This window comes from Pezoporus wallicus, unplaced genomic scaffold (assembly GCF_028554395.1).
Source record: "Pezoporus wallicus isolate ANWC-B61680 ecotype Strahan unplaced genomic scaffold, APGP_CSIRO_Pwel_v1 contig_7162, whole genome shotgun sequence".
NCBI lineage: Eukaryota > Metazoa > Chordata > Aves > Psittaciformes > Psittacidae > Pezoporus > Pezoporus wallicus.
The window spans coordinates 586360-609247 of record NW_026641997.1 but is presented as its reverse complement, the minus strand read 5'-3'; the positions used below and the strand labels follow the sequence as shown (position 1 = coordinate 609247).

At 37.7% G+C, this 22888-nt stretch overlaps 1 protein-coding gene across 1 annotated transcript; it reads right to left on the bottom strand.

The window, feature by feature from the left end:
* Positions 1–10381: 10381 nt before the first annotated feature.
* On the bottom strand, positions 10382–19255 carry LOC130608515 (protein FAM240B-like). Its single transcript, XM_057426464.1, has 3 exons — positions 18991–19255; positions 13205–13353; positions 10382–10720 (listed from the first exon to the last, which is right to left on the bottom strand). Exons 2-3 carry the CDS (start codon positions 13348–13350, stop codon positions 10588–10590), a joined length of 279 nt encoding a protein of 92 aa, XP_057282447.1. The 5' UTR covers positions 13351–13353; positions 18991–19255; the 3' UTR covers positions 10382–10587.
* Positions 19256–22888: the final 3633 nt, after the last annotated feature.

Sequence of the window (22888 nt, the reverse complement as noted above, 5' to 3'; positions counted from 1 at the left end):
ATATTTAATATATTGGATATGCAAATTATATTTTGTTAAGCATTACTCAGCATTTTAATTTGTTCAAATATATTCGTGTTTTTATGACAGCCTATGCCTACACAAAGTTAATTTTCAACAGAAAGTATGTCTTGCACTTGGTTATGTTGAAGATCTAAGCTATATGGATGTATGTGCTGTAGAAAGAAGGGCTGGGGGGTTTTGACAGATTTTTTTAAATACGAAGTTCACAGAAATACAGTTTGACATGAAATTTTAGGATCTTTTTAGGACTTCCTCAAAACAGCAATACTGCATAAGTTCTTGGAGTTCTGTATTACGATACAACAAAGATACAACAAAATCTTTCTGCAGGGAGTAGGCAAAATGTCAGTATATTGCCTGGCAGCTGGGAAAAGATGCTAATTAAAGCATGGATTTGGCTACCTGAGCTTATTTGCCTATCCCTAGCTAACAAGGCAAAAGCCCCCTGAGTTTCGGGAACTGAACTGTATTGTGTTAAACTCTTTTCCACTGTGAGAATTGCTGAGCTGCATCTTTTAATAATGCTCCTTCACTTTGGAGACAGAGAAATGTTAAATGTTGTCAGTACTCTCCTTCTCAGTTTCTCTTTTAGCTCAGAATAACTTTCTGCTTTTACTTATTCCCTTGATGCAAATTTTATTGAAATCTCAATTCTTTGTAAATTGGATCTCAAACTACCTTTTGAATTTTATCTAGAGGAACCATAAAGCTAAAGAGAATGACTGTTCCTCCTTGTCTCTGTCTTCATGCACTCTCAGTGAGTCTATAGAGAGTGAATTATTATTTTACTCATTTCTGTGGCACCTCTGCTCTGCAAGCTGACTAAGATATTTATGTCTTGTAGTGTGACTTGAAGGTCATTAAAGCTGGCCCCTGAGAAGCTGTCAAGGAAGAGAGAATTTTTAAGAGTCAGGACTCCTCGGCAGTCCTGCTAATTTGAGGAAGGAGGCACTCTCAATCGATTGACATTCATTATGAATTTTCTGGATTTCGTCTGCTGCTAGGTGTAGTCAGAACTAGTCTCAGAGTCCTGAATCCCCTGAAAACAAGGGCTTCCCAGCCAACCTTCAAAGCTTCACCAGGACTAGAGCCAGAAAAGGTTACCCACAAGGTGACTGTTCATCCTCAGGTTACATTAATCATTGAAAAAGGAAAGCAGAGGGGCAACATGCTGTGGCTGCATGTTCAGACTTACCACCATAAGTTGGGAAACAGGGAGCTATACTCTGCATTGTTTCTACCTCCCCAGGGAGCTTTCAGGGTGTCTGGAAACACCCTGCACAACTTTCAAAACTTAAAGGCAGCAAAGAGATAGGCAGACCTTCTTGATGTAGCCCTAGCTATTGAAGACAGCTGAATTCAGATTGTTTTTTGCACATGTGCAATGAAATTCCTTGGCAGTGTATTTAATGCCTCTGGTGAGGTGTGGCATTAGGCAATCTGAATGTGAAGGTAAGCCACATACCTCTTTCCCAGTTTCACTTACATGACATTTTATTGTGCTCACCCAAGGGTTGAGTCATGTCTCCCTGACCCAGCAGAAGTCTCTCCCAGGAAAACTCTGGCTAGGTTTCTGTGCCAGAAGATTGCATTAGCACCACTGAGTGCTTTTATAATGAAATAACTTGGCTATTTTAACTCATAATCAGCACTGACAGCTCTTAAGATTGAATCTTAAATATCAGGATGTTTCAGGCTCTTTTAGTAAAAGCCTCTAGAGCTTGAAAGACTGAAGACAGACTGAAAGTAATGTTTTAAAGCTGTTTATGGACTTAAGATGCAAAAGATGTTTGAAGCCTGTGAAGTTGTAGGAAAAGGCCCAAAAGCTTGAAACTCCAGAACAGTGAGAACTCAGCATTTTTAATAATTAATCTCTTGCTCTTTTAAAAACATATAACGAATAGTCCATAAAATACACATGCCAGGCATTAACAGCACGAAGTGTTTTTCTCTTCTGTGTTAAAAATTAGCATGCTTTAATGAGAACTTTACCATAAATTTTGAGATATGTTAATGTAGAGAAAGATGGCACCTGAGAAAGCAGGCTTCAATGAACTCACTCAGAATTTTCATTTGAACAGTCTGTTTGCCTAGAGAAATATATAAAAACAGTTTAAAAACTTTTTTTCTAGATCTTCTGTTTGGCTCCAGAGCACCTGTAATTCTGCTTAGGACAGTGCCTTGTGCTTTAATTTCCATCTTCCATTTCTCTCTTACTTATACATCCCTTCTCTTGTCACAGAACACTGGGACATGGGACCACTGAAGAGGAGCTTTGCCTCCCACGCGCTGACTGGGTTTGCTCTGTGACTGCCCTGCTGCCACAGCTGTTTGCATCTGGGACTAACATGAGCTGCCAGCAGTTCTCAAGCAGCTTTAGTTGTGTGCGATGACTAAATGGTCTTTCAGCAAAGAGAAAGTCAGGTTCTATATAGATTCCTGTCCTCAGAGCCCCTTCTCACGTTGCTACTCATAGACCTAATCGGCTGTTGCTGCTACTCCTCCTAACTGAAAAGCAGCTCTAAGTAGCTGGGTAGGTGATGAAAAGTGGGTAAAAGAAGATCAGAAGGTAGCTTTGGCTCTCAGCCCTGCTAGCAAGATGGCAGCTGTGGAGGCAGCTGCCCCAGGAGAGCAGGGTCCCTCTCACAAGGCCTTCTTTCACAGATCTGTTTGCCTCTTTGGCACCTGTAGAAGATGGTGCTACCCCCACACGGAGACACAGATAAAGAAGTGAGAAACATGTCCTGCAGGAAAAGGCAAAACTAGGCCCTAGGCTGAGGGCGCAGAAGCTCAGCTTGGCAGTGCTACCATGGGGACTTGAATGTCCCTTCTTCAACCTTGCTTCTCTGACAGACACCCACCCCCCAAAAACAAATCCATGAAAACATCACAAACAAAAACAAAAATCCAAATATCTTTTGCTCTGGAAGCAGCTTTATTTTGTGTTTAGAGCTTCCTAGAACCGGTGTGAGTGAGGCTGCTGGGGGGATGCACTGGATCGGTGTTTTACCTTCCTTAGCATGGTTTTCCCCTCTGTTGTATTCATCCTATGGCTGGCAAACAGCCAGATGAAATTGTGCAGAACACCAAGTATTAAGAAACCAGGAAACAGTAGTGTGTCTGTGTTGCCTGCTGATTGGAGATGGGGCATTATGAACAGACATTTTCCTAAACTTGAGATTGGAATTGCTGAAGCATTTAGGATAGTGCGTCTGCAGGTACTTTTCTTTGTAACAGAAAATAATATTATCTTTAACAGTAATCCAAGTCCTTGAGGTGAAAGGCTTTCATTGCTTCAATTATAACTAATTAAATGGTGCTGATAGAAAAGCTGTATTTCATTCAGGGGAAAGTCACGTGTTTAGCTTGGTTTACTTTTTAATCGACGTGTTAATCTGGAGTAATTTGGAGCATAGGAAGGTGCTGAGTATTGATTGGTTTTCTTTCATTTATTTTCAATGGTGAAAAATTAATTTTCTGAGAGAAGTCTTCCAGGTACTAGTTTCTTGCTATAAAGTGTATGCGTGCAAGTCAGAAACTGCTCTGCAGCCTAGGAGGTACGGCTTGCAGATCAGGGATACATAGTAATTACATGCCAGATCAGAGCAAAGCTCACCAAGCCTGTCACATTGGCTGGAATTTGTGCTAGAAAGCCAATATTTTTCGCAGTTCAAATTTTGCTCTTGTCTCTTGACAGCACAAATGAAGCTCCTCTGTTAAAACCCCCCCTGCAGCTTCGCTGTGGATTTTTGTTACCTACTGTCCAACAGTAAGGTGCATTGAGGACTGGCAGCCAGAATTTGCACTTGGATGGGAGCCCAGCAGTATTGGGGCTGGTCCGTATTGCACATTTCAAAACTAGCTTGCTTGGAGAGGTGCTAGCCTTGACATCAGGGCTGGCTGCTTTCTCTAACAATTCCAGGGAATGTCATGGCAGTGTCCGAGTTAAACTATAAACACAGCAGCTAAAGTAGTTGATGGTATTCTTATTTTCTGCATCTGTAAACTTTGTAGAGACCTAATAACTGAGTGCTGCCAAAATCCCTGCAGTAAAGCCATAAGATACAGCAGGACCTACTTCAAGGTCTTCTTTGGAGGTGCCTTGGAGTAAAAAAAAAGTTCTGGTTTTGTAATAAAGAGGGTATTCTTTAGTGCACCCACTAATTAAAGCAAAAAAAACCATGAGATGCTAGTATTTTGTCAGAACATGATCAAGTGTTACATATTAATTACTTTCATGGATTGCTCCTAATTATCCATAATTGGTCAAAGGTAACTGAACTGAAAATAAGCAAACCATACGCAGAGACTATCTTGACCAAACACATGCTACAGAATTTTGATATGGCTCCAGAGGGGCTTATTATGGGTTGGAAGTACTGAAATTTTCCTGTGGTTTAGGCATAAAACTTTTCAAACGTGGCTGCACTTTGTTAGTTTGTTGATAGACTCATTCTGCACAATTGTCAGCCCCCTAGTACATATTATAGAGGGGTCATTAGTTCTGGGAAAATGGTGTATTTGTCATCACTGCAGCAGAAGTGTGTATGTATCATAAACGGAGCCTGAAGGGATTTAGTTCCAGGTTATTAAGTGTTCATTTAGGATGGTGGATAATAACTGCTGTTTCTGATATTTTAGATTAGACTGCCCTTACTGCTTGTAGGGCTTATTTTCAATGACTGTTAGTCTTGTTATTACAAATACATATTTAATGTTTGAAGCCTTATCAACAAGATCAGTAAACTTGTGTACTATCCAAAAGCTGCAAAATATCAATTAATTAGTTAGCACTTTGTCATTAACTAACAAGAACTCTGCTATGACAATATCCAGTAATTAATAAGGCAGAATTGTTATTTGGAACTTTTTTACATGTAAAACCCAACAATATTATGGGTTTGTTCACTTATTATAATACAAAATATAAAAGCACCAACACAAATATTACAGAATAAATTTCTGTGAGAGAAACTGCAGTGGGACCAACATTGCCCTGAGAAAAATAAAATTAAGGTATCAGGGCAAACACAGGTACTTTTTAAAAAGGTTTGTCTGAAATAACACTGTTGGTCACTCCAGTAATGTTTTGTTTTCCTTGCCTAATTAGACTCAGAGGCCACCTGTACTGCAATCTCAAACTCTAACAATAGTAATGCAATTGTTGACTAGGATAGCATATTAGAGGAAGAAAAATAACATTAGCTATAGCAAAATCTCTTTGAAAACATAATTTTCTGCTGCTTAGCTGCAAATAGACAATACAGGCTGAGCTTTTCGTATCCGTATTTTGCATGTATTGTTTCTCTGTGTTAGATACTAAACCTAATAGAATCAAGAGCTTTTCACTATTAAGTCCACTTTTCCCTATGGTTGAACAGTAAAAACATACAGAGAAGTTACAGTTCTGATCAAATGGCATCAACGTTCATGTTGGATATGGGGCGCAATCATGGTAGAGACCAAACACAAAGATGCTGTTCTTTAAAGGTCTGGCCCAAATAGCTAAATTGTTATCTTTCAGATTTGGTACTGCATTTTTTTCCCCTTTTGATATTTGTCAGATTATTATTTTATTTTTGCAGCTATTTGAAATTATAACGCTCCCTGATGATGCTTATGTTTGCTATGGAAAAACTGTGGCCTTGACTGTGAACCTTTAAGTCATATCAGTGAAACTGAAAACTGGCCCTGAGTACCAGGTAAAGATTAGTCCAGTAGTGTCTCACATTTCATTAGTCATTAGTAGAAGATTTTCGTTTTGTTTAATGGCATTTGAGTGGCATTCAAGACAAGTACACTTAGTACGGAGGCAGCACATAGAAACACATTGTTAAGTTTGGCTTCCCTGGTAGTATAAACCTTTTTCAGGTTATTTGTCAGACTGTCATTTTTTTGGGCCTGGCATTTTCCCTGACTTGTGGCCATCTTAGCTTGAAATATATTTAAAATCCTGACACACAAATTAAATAGATGGGAAATAGGAGAAATAAGTAGAATTTTTTATTGTCAGTCCTGAGTACTGAGGTTTTGTATGCAATTTTTTCTCAAATATATAATACCATGCATAACTCCTGCCCTTCTCTGTAAGAAATACATGGTATAGTAATGCTTAATTCATGAAGGGAAGTGTCCTCAGGATGTATAACATATTCTAGATCTACCCTTTTTTTCATCCTCATTTATCTACAGATGCCCTTTTCAATCCACAGGTACTTTTAGGTGATTTACTATTCCTTATTCACACTGTGGCAGTGAAGCCCCAGTCAAGTGCTGTTTAATAGGCGAAGTAGAGAGCAGCATCCCTCAGGACACTATCAGTTTGTAATTAGGAGGAACATTTGGGCTAGGAGATTGGTAATTATCCTCATATTTCTATCATTTAACTGTAGAACTGTACCACACATGGCTGGTTTATGGTTCCAGAAGCCAGATCTATGCGAAGTTTTATTCTAGTGTGGGTAGCCTCTATTTCAACAACATGCAGCTCCAGCAGAATGGTTGACCAAGCTGTGCATAGTTATGCATGCTAGCACATCTGCATGGCTGTACAAGTGAATTGTGATTCCTGAGCTCAGTCATTGCATCTGCTAAGGTCCACCTTTAGATCTACATGAAATGTATGAATGTGCTTTGATCCCATCTCCACTGTTTTGATTGTATTATGCTCACCTACATTAGCAAGTGACTCGGCACACTACCAGCAACTCAGCAGATCAAGTGACTGCTGCTGAGTTCCCTATCTTAGACTAATCATGGTGCAGGAGTTTATGTCAGACTCAATGTATTTTGGTTAGTTGGACCAAATATCCCACCTATGCAAGTGTCTCAAAACTGTCTGAAGAGTTAATGCTTTCCTCAGATCTTTAGAGGATAGCACCCTTTGGTGTGCATTTAGAGCATGGCCTCTGGTCTGGCTTAGTTTCCTTTGAAAGAATTCTAATTTGCATGCATTACATTTGCTCTGTGACCCAAACCAATACGTGGTAGAGTGCAGACAATCAAGGGGTTGGTTCACTTGAAGAAACTCTCCTGCCCTGAATTTAAGTGCTAATTCAGGTGCAGCAGCTGACAGTTATTGAATTGCTATTTATTTAAAGGTCTTACCTGTAACTGATTGTGTGAGTGTTTCTGGATGGTGTCAGAATGGAGTCAGACTGCAGCTCAGTGTCATTTGTATTCACCCTATTGACTGCCTCGATTTGAGTAAGCCCAGCTTTAGTAACTGACCACAGCTCAGATACAGTTTAAGAAAGCAGGTCTTGTGGTGTCTCAAAAATTAGTCACTGGTTCCTGGATCAGACACAGAACTTGGGAGTAAGCATGTGAATGAGTGTAGTATGTGCTCACACTATTGCCATGCACATAAATTCAGGCAATGCTAAGTGGGTGTTCTGCAACTGCCCTCAGTGTGCCAGTTTAAGTGCATTAGCTCATAGATATGATCCCCACCTATTGCATCATATATCACATGTTTAAAGTCCCATGACCAAAACTTTTAGTCTCTGACCTCTCCTATACAATTTTAGTTGTTCTTTGCTGGCTTAGGGAAGTGCTGGACTGGCTTATGTGCTGTTGTAAGACATGGTAGCGTCTTATTAGTGCAGGGTGGTAGTGATTATGCAAATTAACTGATGTTCAATTCCAATTCTTTTTTTTATTAGGCAAACTAATAAACTCTAAGAAAAAAAGTCTGGGCAATTAGTTTTTCTTCTGAAATAGCTAGTCCAACTTTTCTAATATGGCTACTGTAATATGAATTTTCATTTGATTCTTCTTTTCCTTTTTTTTTTTTTTTCCTTTGGAAAGAGGAGGGGAACTAGAGACAAGGGAGATAAAAAATGCTGTGTTTGGTTGAAAGGGCCTACTCTCCCAGCAGCTTATGCTCACTGGATATGCTGTTTTATCAGTGGGGTCTTTGTGTATGAATGAGGCAGGTGTTTTCTAATACAAGAATTCAACCTGAACTGACTTCTGTTTGCTTGTTTTTATAATGAAACCTAGGCTTGACGCTTTCAGGCATATCTGAAATGCCTAAATTCAGGCGTGAATTCACCAACTCAAAAACTAAAGCAAAAGGACAAAACTTTCCCTGTCACCTTATTGTCTGCCTTTAGCTTTGCAATATTCAAGCAGCATATCTGGCTATATCTGGCTGCTAGACTTTATTATTTCTAACACTTGATTGTTTTTCTAAGTCTAGTTGTATGTGCAGGAGCAGTGAAAAATGGTTGAACACCCACACTTGGGAACAGAAAGCATCTGCTGTTCAATACCATGGAGGTGCCGAGATACTGCTGCCCTGAAAAATATGTGTTAGAATAGGTAAGCATGACTAATGCATGCACACTTAAGCGACTTACAAAGAGCTGGTTTTGACTAAGAGTGGGAGGATTTTAGTCTTTCACACTTGTGGTATACCCTCTGCTGCAGTAGATGTTTCAGAAACCTATTCTGAAATGGGTTCCATATTCTTGTGAAGATAAACAATACTTGCAACATTCTTCCAGCATGCAGTCAATATACTGCTGTCTGTTTGCAAAGCTCTTGATGGAATAGCTGCTCAGAGACCCACGCTGGTTTTTGTGCTCTCTCAGGGGAGTGCTGAGAATTACTGTGTGTGGATTGCACCTACTGGTGTGGTCTTTTTCCTCTGTCTTCAAATACTTCATAAACAGTCAGGTATACTGTTATAACAGTGTTCCTAATAATTTAAAATGTTGACACTAGATGTAAAAGAGCAATAAATGCTCATTGAGCCAGCTTTCCTTGGATCTTTCCTTGTCACACTGGCATAGAGTAGGGGGAAGCTGCACTGATGTGGGTAGCAATACAACTTAAAGCAGTGGTTAGCAGATCTAGTAAATCTGCCTTTCACAAGTGGGGAATTTGGCATTTTGCAATATCAATAGGCCCTGCCTATGTGCTTTAGCTACTGGTTCAGTACAGTGAACTACTATGTTTTTTACATAAGTGGCAGCAGGTTCAGGTTCTGTTTGATCTTCTTCACCAGAGATAATGTTTAACTTGGGTGGTAGTAAATGAACGTTTTAGAGAATAGTGGGAAATAAACGAACATGGGAGAAAGAGACCAGTCTGCAAAGGCAAAAAAAGCTACAATTTTATTATTTTTCAGCATTGCTTTTCTAATAGAGAAAAAAACATTGGAAGAAACAATTGTTTTTTGGGTTGAAATGTGAAAGAACAGTGACTCTACATTCCCTTCAGTTTTCAATAATCAAAGAATATTTTATAAATCTTTAATTGTTTTAGTCCTCCATGGAATAACAATATTTCTGTGATAAAATGTTTTTTCTATAGGAGAATGTCACTTTGTAGAAGTGGGAACATTCTGTAGAAGTGTGTGCTTTAATGAAAGGCTGCTTTAAAAAGACTAATAAAACATTAAAAGGTTTAAATTTTGTTTTGTTTTGAAATATATCAAATATATTCCTATCTGCTTCTTCAGTGCAAACAGGGAGACAAGGTAAAATTCCATCTGGCTTAGTGTTGGAATAGAGAATTTTGAATTCTCTACAATGTTGTTTTAGAGAAAAATAATTTTTTAGATTTATGACTCTTCCCTTGTATATCGAAGAAATTAATTGAAGAGATAATAAGTAAACCTTGTTTAGCTTTTGTTGTTTTTTTTTCCAAAAGATATGGTATTTAGGTATATAGATATATAAGTAAATAGAGCACATTATTATTACCCTGTGTTTAATTATTCCTTCCTCTATTTTACCTGACCTAGAAGAAGGTGAAACAAAGCAAGTGTTTGGATTAGTGCACACCAGCTATGGCAAGTGATGCCCTGCAAAGCTATTATGATGAGCCGATTCACTGCTTCTATTTCAAACTCTCTTTCATACTCACTTGCTCTGACATTTCTCAGACAGGTTCATAATAACCCCAGTAGTCTTTTTCTTACCTACCCCATGAGCGTAAAAATACTTTCCTCTGTTCATTTAACGATTAATTTCTGTAAATCTTCTTGCATGTTGATAAGAAAAGCATTTTTTCTTTTTCTTTTTTTTTCCTGGTTGCATTTAAGAATATATTTCTTTTTCTGTCCAGCTGATCAGACTAATCCTTAACTCCCTTCACTGTGGCTCATCAAGATAGGCAAACAGCTTATATCTGCATTAAGCCAGACTCTGTGAGCTCTGAAAATGGAAATATGCAGTTTTGCATGCAGCTGCCTGAATGTATTATTCCCATTAAACAAGTGATCTTTTCTCCTAGAAATATGTTGTTGTCACTCTGAACAGGTGCAGTTACATAAGAAAGTCCTGCTGCATCACAGTAATAATATATCATGGGAAATTAAAGGTGTCTGCTTCTCATCTATCCTTTTCTTCTTTTTTTTTTTTTTTGAGATTATTGTACTGTGGCCTTATTTTTGCACTGAATTTCAGTAGAACCTTATTAGGAGCCCTAGTAGGAGTCTGGAAAAGAGCCAGATTCTGACCTTTTCCTTGTTCAGTAGTGTAGCTGCTGGTTTATAGGTGCATGCAAAAGGTCAGAGTAAGGCCCAACGCTTTCTGAGTTTTCACAGTAACTTTAAGCAACGGTTTTATCTGGTGAGGGAAGAGTCTCAATAGTCAGCATCATCATCTGTTCTTTGTGCATTTTCATCTGTGCCTGCACCTGCCTTGCTCGTCCTTCCAGCCGCAGAGTCCATTCATGGCGGAGTCTGTGGAGAGAGGACAAGCACTTAGCAAGTACTGAGCCAAATCCTTCAAATTTATCTAGGGCTTTTCAGCAGGGTTGAAGCTTTCCTCTCTTTCATCACTATAGCACTTGTCCTGTATTTGTTTACCATCTACACATCTCTCTAGCTTGCTAGATCAGGAATGCAGGGGAGAAATGGATAGTCCTGATGCTATCAGTGGTTGACATTGCTGGATTCCAAAAGAGTCAAACAACTGTTGAAATACTGTCAGTATGAAGAGCTCTGTTTTTTTTTTCCTCTGGGATATTCACAGTACTACACAGAAGTGCTATCTATCCAATAAGGTCATTCTATGTGTAAATTAAAAAAATACAATTACACTCCTAAACCCCCCCAAGTTTACTGTAAAATGCTGTGGAGAAGAGCAAGAAGATCTGTCAATATGCCCATTTGGGTTTACTCTGAAGAAAAATAAGGTAACTATTTCCTACCTAAAATCTCTACAGACCCTGTATGTGTTTAATGAAAGGAATTGATGTTACATGCAAGAGGAGCCACATAACTTCAAGGCGCAAGTATAGTACAGACAGAAGAGAAAACCACTAGGGACCACTGCAAGATATTGTTGGATGTGTAATTTTCTGAAGGAAATTGTATTATGAAACACCTGACCCAGCAATGCTATAGGATTAGATATCATATGGTAATGCCCAATGCATCATGGGTTTTTATATTACATTTGGTGTGTTAAAAAAAATCTGCCAATGATTTCATCTGAGACTAATTCAGCAGTAGTTGTTTCATGTGAATGCTTCTGTTACTTTGGCTTCTGAATCTGATTTCAGGTAGTGTTTTAAACTTTTCTCATTTGGTTTACCCTGTGTTTGCTTCACTATTCCCTTATGCATACAGTTAAGCCTCAAACAATTGTTGCAATGAATTAGGAAAAATTTACCATTGAAAACACTGGTGTTCCTTGTCAACTAGTGTCCTAGGTGTTGCAGAATGAGCACTATCCTACACTTAGAGCCACCTAATTCTCCCAGACTTACATGAAGTCGTGAACCTGTAGATTTTGTAGTGACCTTCTGATTTATTTTTCGTTTTTATTTATTTATTCAAGTTAGAGAACTTTGTGAACAATCTGGGCTTTGGTCAAGTGACCTTGAAGGAATTTTTTGGGGTCTATTTCAAGTGTAACCCCTCTGCTAAGATATATTGGCTATGTAAGCTAAGACATATTCAGAGTTCTTTTGCTGTATATTTTTTGCTTTTCAGAGGAAAGCAAAAATGAAATGAACGCTTTTAGCATTTTTAACTTTGTGATGTTAAAAATAGTACCTATACTCCCAATTGCAATTGATTTGCCATGTCTTTTTGTGGTAGTTTTTTGTGAAGCTAGAGTGACAAAGGTTTCCAGTGCAGCTGAACACTTTCCTGGGTTTTATTATGTATGTTTCCTCTCCAGAAACTTGGTGATTTGGGTTGGGAGTATTACTGACTAACTGGAGTAGGATGCATTTACATGGGAGCAACACTGTCTACATCTGACTATTGGTACACAAGGCCTACACAGAGCTTGATTTCCTTATTCTTTAAATGACAATAGTAGCTTCCTCCTTGGCAACTTGTGTCAGAGTAGGTGGAAATTTTTTTAACGAAACAGTCCTTTACCAGCACATTTCAGTTTGTTGAAGTCAAATTAATTTATGTGAATGTCCCAGTTTTGAAGAAAGTTTATTCAGGAAAACTTCTGTTAATTTCAGCAGGAAAACCCATCAGAAAAACACAAGAGTCACAGATATTTCTTATGCTCTTTCTCTGTCCATTGTTAGCCAGAGGATTCACTTAGTGTGTGTGAGACCCTGGTTCAAACTCCTGAGGTACAACAGGTTGAGAAACTATTTGAAGCAGTCTACCATACTTGTGCTGAGTATTTGTACTATAATCACAACTGTTTTGGAAAAAAAAAGAAATTTAGTAGCCTTATTTTTTAACTATCTGTTGTGTAGCAGAAATGCTAATGAAATGTGTTCCATGGGACAGGAAGATCTCATTATACTGTTTCTATCCTCAGTATTATATGAGAAAGGTTGTTAAAAATTATAAAGTCTATAGGTTTGTTGATTCTGCACATTAAATGGATGGTCTGCCTGTCCCTTTAATGTAATACTACTTTATACTAGTACTAGCTGTACCAATTCCAGATAAAAATCTTGGTATTTTCTGTCTGTCACAAGCCATACTGCCAAAGTGCTTTATTTTTGTGTGGCTATGCTCCAAGGCCTTTGAAGAATGCTCATGAGGTTCAGGGGTGAAGGGTGTCTGAGTTTCCATGTAGAAGAGCCACTGAAATATGAGACAAGCAGCTTTGAGAGAAAAAGTGCCAAAGATCCTGAATACAATCTGTGCTATGAATAAAGCAGTACAATAAGGAGTTACCTTATTTTAGTGCACGTGATGACATGCTTTGCTATATTGTGCAAAAGAAAAAGAACCACTTACTTGCTCAGGGCACTTTTGCTTAACCTAGACTCTTCACATTCTCTTTGCTTAGTTTGCTCTTGGATGACTTTCTCCCAGAAGTTCTTCAGCCCTTCTGCATCAGGACCACACATCTTGTGTCTTCTAAAGCTGGTATGCTTGCTCATTTTCTGAAAAGCAATTTGGAGGTCATAGCAGTCAGGAGATTAACCTAAGGCAGATACCGTGCTGCTTCGCCCCTTGCAATCTCTTTCTCATGAAATGCTATTAAAATAAAGTGTGTCACCTGAGAAGAATAGGTTACTGGTGTTTACTATGCCTTGAAGCAAAATATAATGCATTGAAACAGGCCTTGGGTGATAGCTAAATGGTGAACCTATATTTTTGTTACTGAGTAATGACTACACTTGGCACATTTCACTGAAATATAGTGGAAGCCTCAGAATGTGTGAGATTTTAAGTGGTTTTGGAAGAAGTTGGGAAAAATTCTTTCAAATATAGTGCCATTGTCACTGTCATCTCATCAGATGAGATGTTGTGAAAGGTTTTCCCTTTTTCTACATCCTGTAATTTTAAAAGAGATTAAGATGTTTGTTATCCAAGGGAAATAGGTTGCTTTTAAATGATTCCTTCTACTGCTCCAAATGATATGTAGCACAAAATGTGTGGAGGAATTATGAATCTAAGTTGAGGTTGAAGCACATGGAGTGCGAAGCCCTAGGGAGCTGTGTTATGACCTTGTTCTTTAATTTCAAATAAAAATTCAGTCTTAAATACTGTTAAAAGTAGAGCTCATTAAAATATAGAGATGAGTTCCAATGAATGAGAAAAAGGACAGAAATTAGTTGAATTTATCCTTGCTAAATGCATAGTATTCAAACAGAAGGTTTTTAGCTTCTCAGCTTGTCTGTAGTGCTTGCTGGTATAACCAAATATGCATTGGTGACCAAATCTTAATGATACTTTGAAAATTTAAGTTCTGTTGTTTATTTCTAAATGAAATAGTCAGAAAAATTGCATCATGTACTGTATCTATTGCTGGCCAGATATTTCTTTGCTATGAAGGTGTCAACAACCTGCTATGCTTCTACCCTAACGCGCAGAAGGATTTCCTGCACCAATCTCCTCCACTAAGCCCCTCCAGCAAGTAGGATGACACAAGAAATTAAAAGAAAACAACAGACCCATGCTCCTGAGTTTTCTGTCAGCACATAATTTGAGGGTTCCAATGAAATCCCTTGCTTCCTTGTGTTCATCTATATTCTGCTGTCACTTTTGTCATTTTAGCCAAATGTCCATCCTGTAATGCTGATGAATGAATGCCCCATAGACCCTGATATGTACTAGTGAGTCTGCTTCGTAGACAATGTCATACTTTATAAACTAGCCTTGATAACTACTATGAAGACTTTGATAATGTAGGCTAATCTGAGGAAACCTTTGATTTGTGCTATGCTTTTAAGCAGAAGATCAGAGAAAAAGAAGAGTCAGACAGCAACACAAAGGCATTCTTTTGCAAGGTCTTCCCATCAAATACTGTATTTTAAAATTCTGAATTTTAAAGGGGTACATAAGTGCATTGTCCTAGATTGAATATTTTATATGTGGCATTATTTTCACAAACATTTTTTAGAAAGATCAATAATAACAAACGGTTTTGCTAAATGTGGTGCTAAGTCTGACTGGGCTGAAAAACTTGCTTAACAGAAAGAAAAATCTCTGCCACTTCCAGATGCAGTATTTTTCCACAGAGAAGTTCAGTTGCTTGAAGACCAGCAGTCCAACTGGAGTAGTAATGTGCACTGATTAGTTCAGGTAATGAAACCTCCTATGCAATTGAATATCAGACATGCTTGAGTGGTTAGGATACTTTTCACAGCAAAGTTAGAGAAAGCTGCTGTATCACCAAAAAAAATCTGATATTTTCCTTTGAGGCAAACAGCAGTTTTCTGGTGTTCCCCTTACTGTGGACGGGGAAAGCTGAAGAGGTAGCTGTACAGCAGCAGTTGTTACACCAGTGTGGATACAGCAGTTCCACTATAAACTTTTGCTAAACCTGTTTTGTCTATCAATGATATGGTCTAAATGGGAATGCAGGTAATCTTTTAAGACTCTTTTGTCTCATTCTGAGGCCCTAAAATAATGGGATTATTTAAAGCTTTATCTTGTGGAAAGGTATGCTTGTCACGGATGCACTGGAACATGCCCTATCAGTATCTTAATTCTCTAGCCTTTGAGCAGTGTTAGAATAAATGCCTTGGTAATAGGTTGTTACAGTGAGTGATGGAATATTATTTCATCATTCCCAGACCAGCAGGTCACCTGGGTCTTTTCACCATTTGAAGGTTCTTCTTTCAGTAGCAGCTGTCCACTTGAAACTATTCAGATAATTATCATGTTGCCTCAGAAGCCAGATACAAGCTGCTGACAAATTGTCTGAGTAGGTTTGCCCTCTAATTTCTATTATGCCTTGCCTCACGTAAGTGTCTGCCATAACATATTAACCTTTCATTAGAGATTAAGTTTTTATGATTATTAAACTTCCAGTAGATGTTCTTCAAGTGATACAAAAAGGGCCTCCAGTCTTTATCTGTGTTCTAATTTGGTTAGATTTTTTGGGTGTGCAGGTGGGTTTTGGTGGCCTTAAATCTTGGCTGCTCCATTCAGAGGAAGAAGCTGTGGTCAGACCAATAGATGGAGGTACTTCTGCAAATGCTAGTCTGGTATATCTGTGAGACTTTTTGCAAGTCAAGAATATTTGACTTGGTTATAGTTCTTAAGAATGTCAGTGAGAGTGAATATTTCACATGGTATTGCTAAGACAGGTTCTTGAAGTAAGATTTTTGAAGATGGTGCTGCCTGTCATTGTTAACCAACACCTCTTATGTTATGATATGTGATAGTATCCTTTCTTTCAGCCTGGCATTACAACATCCATGTATAGAGGTTAGAGTTCATGTGTACTGTGTAATGCCTTCTTTTTATCTAATCAAAATATTCTACTTAGGAGCTCGGTTTGGACTTCTGAGTAATTCTCTGGGTTTGTTTTCTTTGTATCAAACAGTCATTATTGCTCTAGAAAACATCTTTCTTTGTTGTTGAGTGATTTTCTGTTTTCTTTTTAGATGTTCCAATAACATAAATTGGAGTTATACTGACAATTGGACTTAATTCTGGCAAACTTGTTCTTGATTTCTTCACTTAGGAACCTCAGGGTTCAGAAACTATCTGGGCAGTTGGATTTTCTTAAACACATTTTCTCAGAGTAATTCCACCAGTTTTGCCTGGGTGGAAAGTGAGCAAGGAAAAGACGTTCCTTATCATCTTTATTTTAATTTCAGATAGCCAGATATCATTCCAGAGAAATTAAAGTTGGGGAGGCATCTTTCTGGCTACTAATGTTATGCTGGTTTAACATGTTTTTCTACTAATATGAAAGCAAAATAAGTAAAACCAAAAGTTCATTGGCTTCAAAATTTATTACTCAGAAGACTTGAGTCAGTGTAGGTATTGTTTATGGACTGAAAATTTATGTTATGAAATTTCTACTGTACCTTTCTTATGTAGGACTACTAAAATGTGTGTAACATTGGTGCAAGGTAAAGTCCCTTGCTAAGGGACCCAAACTAAGATGGTTGAGGAGTGACTATATTTGTATGGGTTGTGCAGTTCTACCTACCCATTTGAAGTATAGTTGGCTCCTTTTGGGGGGATCCAAGCTAATAAAGCAGCATTTAAATAAAGGTGAAACTTGATCTTGGCTAAAGTGGTTTATGTATTGGTAGCTCTGAAGCTGAGCTGCCAGAAATATGTGTATGTGTGTACAAAAGAGTTCTTTACAGCATTCATAATTGATCACAATTATTTTTTATATTAACAAATTATTATTGTATAGAGAATTTCCAGAAGAAGTACTAGTAAACAAAATTAACAATGCTGTAAAAGAAAAATCTACTGCATTTATAATTAAACCATAAATCACAGGGCCATGAAGCAATCTGTAAGACAGTCAATCATTCATGAACCACAAACAGCATCTACATACAATGCATTGGCTTAAACTCTGAGTTGCTGTCCCAGAGTATGTTTGAAGCAGGTTTAAAGTGTGAATGATGAGTGGTTTTCTTCAACAGATCTCTCCAGTGCAAGGGAGAAAAATTTTGCTTCTAGTTGGAAATTATTATATGCACCAAGTTTATTCACTGGAAACAGCCAGTGGTACAACCTTCTTTATTTTAATCTGATCTGCAGGCTGAATGTGTTTTGTAAAGGTGTTAAATCATGAAGTTTCCAAATGCTTTGATCTTAGCCCTTTACTGGTCTACATGTTTTGAATTACTGTAATCTCAGACATCCTTCAAAAAGGAGTTTGAACAAATATCTAATGCAAGTAATTTCTCTTCTGAACACTTTATATTTCCACTTTGGGCTCTTGCCAGAGGGATTTTTGGAGTTAGAAATGGCTCCTGATATTTTGAACAAAAGTGTTATTTTTAGTAATTTTTATCTGAAATAAACAAGCAAAAGAAGCAATCTTGTCTGAAACTTGAAGAGGCATTTTTTACCCTTTTTCAGTCTATTAATTTAACATGTCTTCAGCTAGCCACTATAAAAATTCAGTATTTTACATGCAGACAGTACTTGTGCATACAATGAAATTGTCTGAAAGTCTTTTGCTTTTTTAGAGTGAAGTATTTTAATGCATTCAGTAATTTTGTTGACCGAACATATTTTGAGAAAAATGTTGAAGTAGGGTTTAATCTAAATTACGCATAATTTTTAAAAAATAAAATTGTTTCGCTTATAAAAAGAAACCAACTTCAGGTTTGTTTGTTTGGGTTTTTTTTGTTGTTTGTTTGTTTTTTTTTTAATGTGAAAGTATTTTAACCAGCAAGATAAAAAATATTCAAACATTTTAAAATTTTATTTCCAAAATATTTGCTGAAAAAACAAACTCTTTAATTATTCTTCATTTAGCTTCTGGTTTTGTATATCTTAAAAGTGTTTAATTTCTAAAAGGTGGAGATAAAGCTGACTTTAACACTTTCAATGTATTTGAGGATTCAGACAATTTTAATGTTGAAGATGAACATGTTTCCAAAATAATGTCCACAGTCACTTCAGAGTTTTTTTGAAGATCAGTGTGAACAATGGAAAGATATCTTTGACTTCAACTGGATTCAGTCCCACAGGTCATATCACGACCATGAGCTATTTATCTTTGTCAGGCCATTAATTTGGCTCCTATTCCTTTTGCCATTCTCTGGGCTTTGTTTACCTAAACATAGAACATTTTCCAGCATTACAGAATTATTACAGTACAGAATATGACTTCAAAGCTTGTTTATGGTTCTTAAAAAATAATGAAAAAAAGCTTTGTGTTCTAAAAGGTTTTAAATTATGCTATAGAACGCATCATTAGAATGAATATCTCCTTATGTGTTTCTTTTCTGGTGATTTTCCTTTCAGTTGAAGTACATGTAATACAGAAGTTCTAATAATACTAAAACCAGACATAGGAAGAAATAGCAAGTTAATAACTGAAGTTAAGATTAGAGTAAATTAAAACAGACGCAGGATACGTCTGGTATTTTATAAATCAGACAGGATCAGATTATCTTCCAATAAAGTATACCGTAATATACAGTATTCAAGGTCATGGAGGGAAGAAGAAAGTGTTATTCAAATTCACATGATTTAAGAAGAAGAAAAATAAATGCATATGCATGTTTGTCTAGATGCATTCAACAATCCAGATAAGCTGGGAAAATCTATTTTGGCCAAAATAAAAGAATATAAATGCTTACTTTGAGTGAATAGTAGCTTCCTCTTCCGTCAAAGTATGGATTTCTTGAGTGATTACTGAATAGTGTCAGTTTTACCTCTGGGTTCCCCTTTTCAAGAGGACTCCAACTGACAGGAATGACTGATGAAATCTGTTCACCTGTCACTCATTTTTATTTGTGAGTAATGACATCTGCTATAATGAATTAGTTTAATGGCAAGGGGAAAAAACCCAAACCCACAGTCTCATTTTGTGAAGTCTGCAACACACCAAATGGAATGACCAGATGGTTACAGGGCACAAACTTTGAATGCCACATTTGATCTGTGCTATAATTTTTGGCAGGTGCCACTGATGTCATAACTTGGCTCTGGAGAAACAGTTATTCTTTGACAAGTGCAGATCACTGGAACATAACATATGACTTGCAATAATTCAGTACCGTACACTCCAAGAAAATGGATAGATTTTAAAAGAACATGTTAAATAACACAGCTTGTCTCAGGATAGTGTTACTGAGTGGCTGACAGATTTCTTTTTCACTCCTTTTTAAGTGTTGGTCTGTAAGAGCACCTGGTAGGCTACATGTCAGGATTCCAGCTAAGCTGTTAATATGCTGAATAGCGCAGGAATCTGAACTCACCCAGCTGTGAGCTGGAATCACAGCGTATATAATTTGTTACAGAATTTAGCACTTCCACTTCTTGGATAGATTCTTCCTCCTTCCACAGATACCGCTGGGTGAACAAGAAAACACAGGGAAGTGAGATGCTGCTTAGTTTGGCAAACGGAGAGAAGACTCAGAGAGACTTCCTGCGCTCAGCTATTATTGGCAACCTGACTGCATAACCCCCCTGATAATTTCAAGTTCCATCCTGAAATGAGTTATGTTTCCTACTCTAGGTATTTCCAATGAAAGGTTGCTTCAAAACTTTTCTGGGCAAAGTTTTCTTCTGAATTTATTTAAGACAGAAGTTACCCTTCCCTTGGCTCCATGGTATGTAGGGCAGAAATCACCCCCCTCTTCTTCCCTCCTTTGAAGAGAAAGATTAATCATTCAGGAATTTGGACTCTTCTCATACTAATTTTCTTGACAGGTCTCAAGGCCTTTCTCTGCAGTCTTACTGAACACAGGCAATGAGAACTGTATGTTGCAGCTGAATACCTTATACCCTTCCTTATTTTGTTTAACTGTCTGAATCTAGAATCACATTTCTCTTTTCCTCTTTTCCAGAGATATACAATGCTCATAAACAGTCACTAATCAATGAAGGCACCCACCTAGCTCTCCTCTTATTTTTTTCAAACTGATAAGCTTCTGCTTATAACAGAAATTTTAATTAGATCCTAAGTTCATGGCCTGTCTTTTGTGCCTTTCTCTCTATTTCAGTCCTTCAGGTCCTCTGTTTCTTTAATCTTTGAATTTCAGTCCCCTGTGCTGATGATAACCTTAGTGACTTCCAGAAAATTTCTTTAACTTGGTGCTTCATTTTGTGCCAAATGTCACCACTCAAAACAGTAGTAAGGCTGCTTCTGCGAGAGCTCCTGAGGAATTCCTTTTCTAACCTTCTTGCAGGTAGGGAGCTTTCTCTGAAAGTTCTTAACTTTTTTTAGCCACCCATCCATTTAAATGTCTTCTATGAGATCTTTTTTTCTTCTCTCTTTTTTTTTTTTTTAACAACTTATCTAATATTTTTCCTATGGCAATATGTTAAGCATTTTACTAAGGTTCACAGTTTATCTCATCCATATGTAAAGACCCACATTTATCTTGGTCAAAGAGAAGCACTGAGGTAATGTGCCATATTTGGCCATTGGCAGACCTATTTTGTATTTATTTCATTTGCCTTCAGGTCTTTAATTGTTAAATCCTCTGAGGTTTGTCTGAAAGCCTTAAATGATATAAAGTCAGATAGTATCTTTGTTTGAAATATGACAGAATATGGCACAGTAGGTTGTATTCCAGTTCACTGTCGGTGCCTGAAATTTGGATGAGATTCATATGTAGAGGTAATATTTTTCTTAGATCAGCTAGTATAAGCTGGGAAAAATGCACAAGGTCTGAAATACAAACAGCAAACTTCAAGGCTAAATATTAGTTAGGAACATTTTTTGTAGGTTTAAATAGACAAACCTCAGTGAGACCATTAGAGAGAAAAGTTGGTTCCTCTGCTGAATAGAGAAGATAGTAAAGTTCACCTATCTCTTACCATAAAAGAAAATAAGTTATTTATTGTTTTCTGGATGTGGTTAGTAGATGGGGAGAAAGAGAGAAGGAGATTGTAACATGCCACTATGTATACCTATTGAGCCCATAGTTAGTTCAGATGAACAACAGAATTATTTTTTCCACTAATCATTCAATAAGACACTCAGCACAACTATTAGTGGAAGGTAGCCATGAAATGTAATATGAGGTCTATAAATCACTGCTCCAGGACAGACTGCTCTGTCTGATAGCTGATCCTGGATCCCAGGCAAATGACCAAGTCACTGATGATGGTGTCAGCCTCTTAGTTTCTCTTCTTGGAGCTGCTCTACTTTATATAAATAATGCAATACTCTATGTTTGAGAGGCACAGTCAACAGCATGCTTGTTTAATATCCTGTATGACTCAGAGGGGGTTTTTGCACTTTCCCACATAACTGACTAGTTTGCCTCACATTTTGACTACTAGTTATTCTAAGGCAAGTTTTTTCATAGCAAGGAAGTTACTTGAATTTTCTTTCAAGAAAAAAAAATTGATTTCATTGTGGTCCTAACACAGAACAGATCTCAAAATCCTGCTTCTATTCATATGTCTGAGATTGCCCAAATTCAATGTGTCTGAGGACTCACCCACAGTTCTGCTGTGTAATTTCAGTGGTGCCTAGTGCAAAAAAGCGCAAGAAATTCTAGGCAGAGGACTAGGCCACTACGACGCAAACAGAAATAATCAGAGCTTATTGAACTTTGTAATTAGAGTGGCTGAGACGGCATGAAAACTCAGTCTGATACTACAGAGAGATCAAAATACGGTCTTCTTGGGCCTTCTTATAGTAAAGTCAATTGCATGAATATGATGTGACTTTTGAAGTTGCATAGATTTACTCTATACACTTGCTAGATGAATCAATATTTTCTGTAAATTATTTCAACTTTCAAAAGCACACAGATCCCATTATACTTTTGGAGGTTTATAGCCTAACCTGGCAGTTTCACTTAAGAAGTTGACAAGCCTACAGTGTACGTCTCCCAGTATAGCTCTGACAGTTGCTTTTGCTCATTTGTAGTGATTTAGAGATACTAATAGGTCCCATGTAGTGTTGTCTTGCACTGACTCAAGTTTGGTGTTTTGGACGTTGTATTATAGTAATCCACTTTGTTACCCTATTATCAACTTGTATTTTTGTGCTAGTTGGCGCAGAAATCACTGTTTATATGGGCTTTTTTTTTTTCTAATGTGAGCAATTGCAGAATACAGCTTTAAAGTATCATGCGTGTAACAGTGTATTTTGGAGTATTTCCTTACTGGGCTATTATCAGGGCCTGAAGGACCTCATAGACCTTCACAGACATGTTCAGTCTCAAGCGTGACCCACGCTACTGACCAAGCACCTTGTTTCCCCTTAGGCCCAGGAATCTTATTCCTGCCTGAAGTTTTTCTGACAAGATCCCTGTCTCTTGCCCTGCCCTTGGACAGACCTCAGGCCTACATCACAGACCAGGCATCTGGCAAAAGTATTTAGCAACAGCTTCATAGGTAGTTTGTCTCTCGACCTGTCTCCTGGCTGTGCAGTAGACATGTTTTATCTCCTTGTCATTCTTGGGGCTGCTGATGGATGCTATTACCAGCACCTGAAGCAGGAACCTGCTTGGCCTGCCATTCTGAGATCCCACAGGAGGATGACTTCTTCTTGGTGAAGACAGTGCTTGTGTT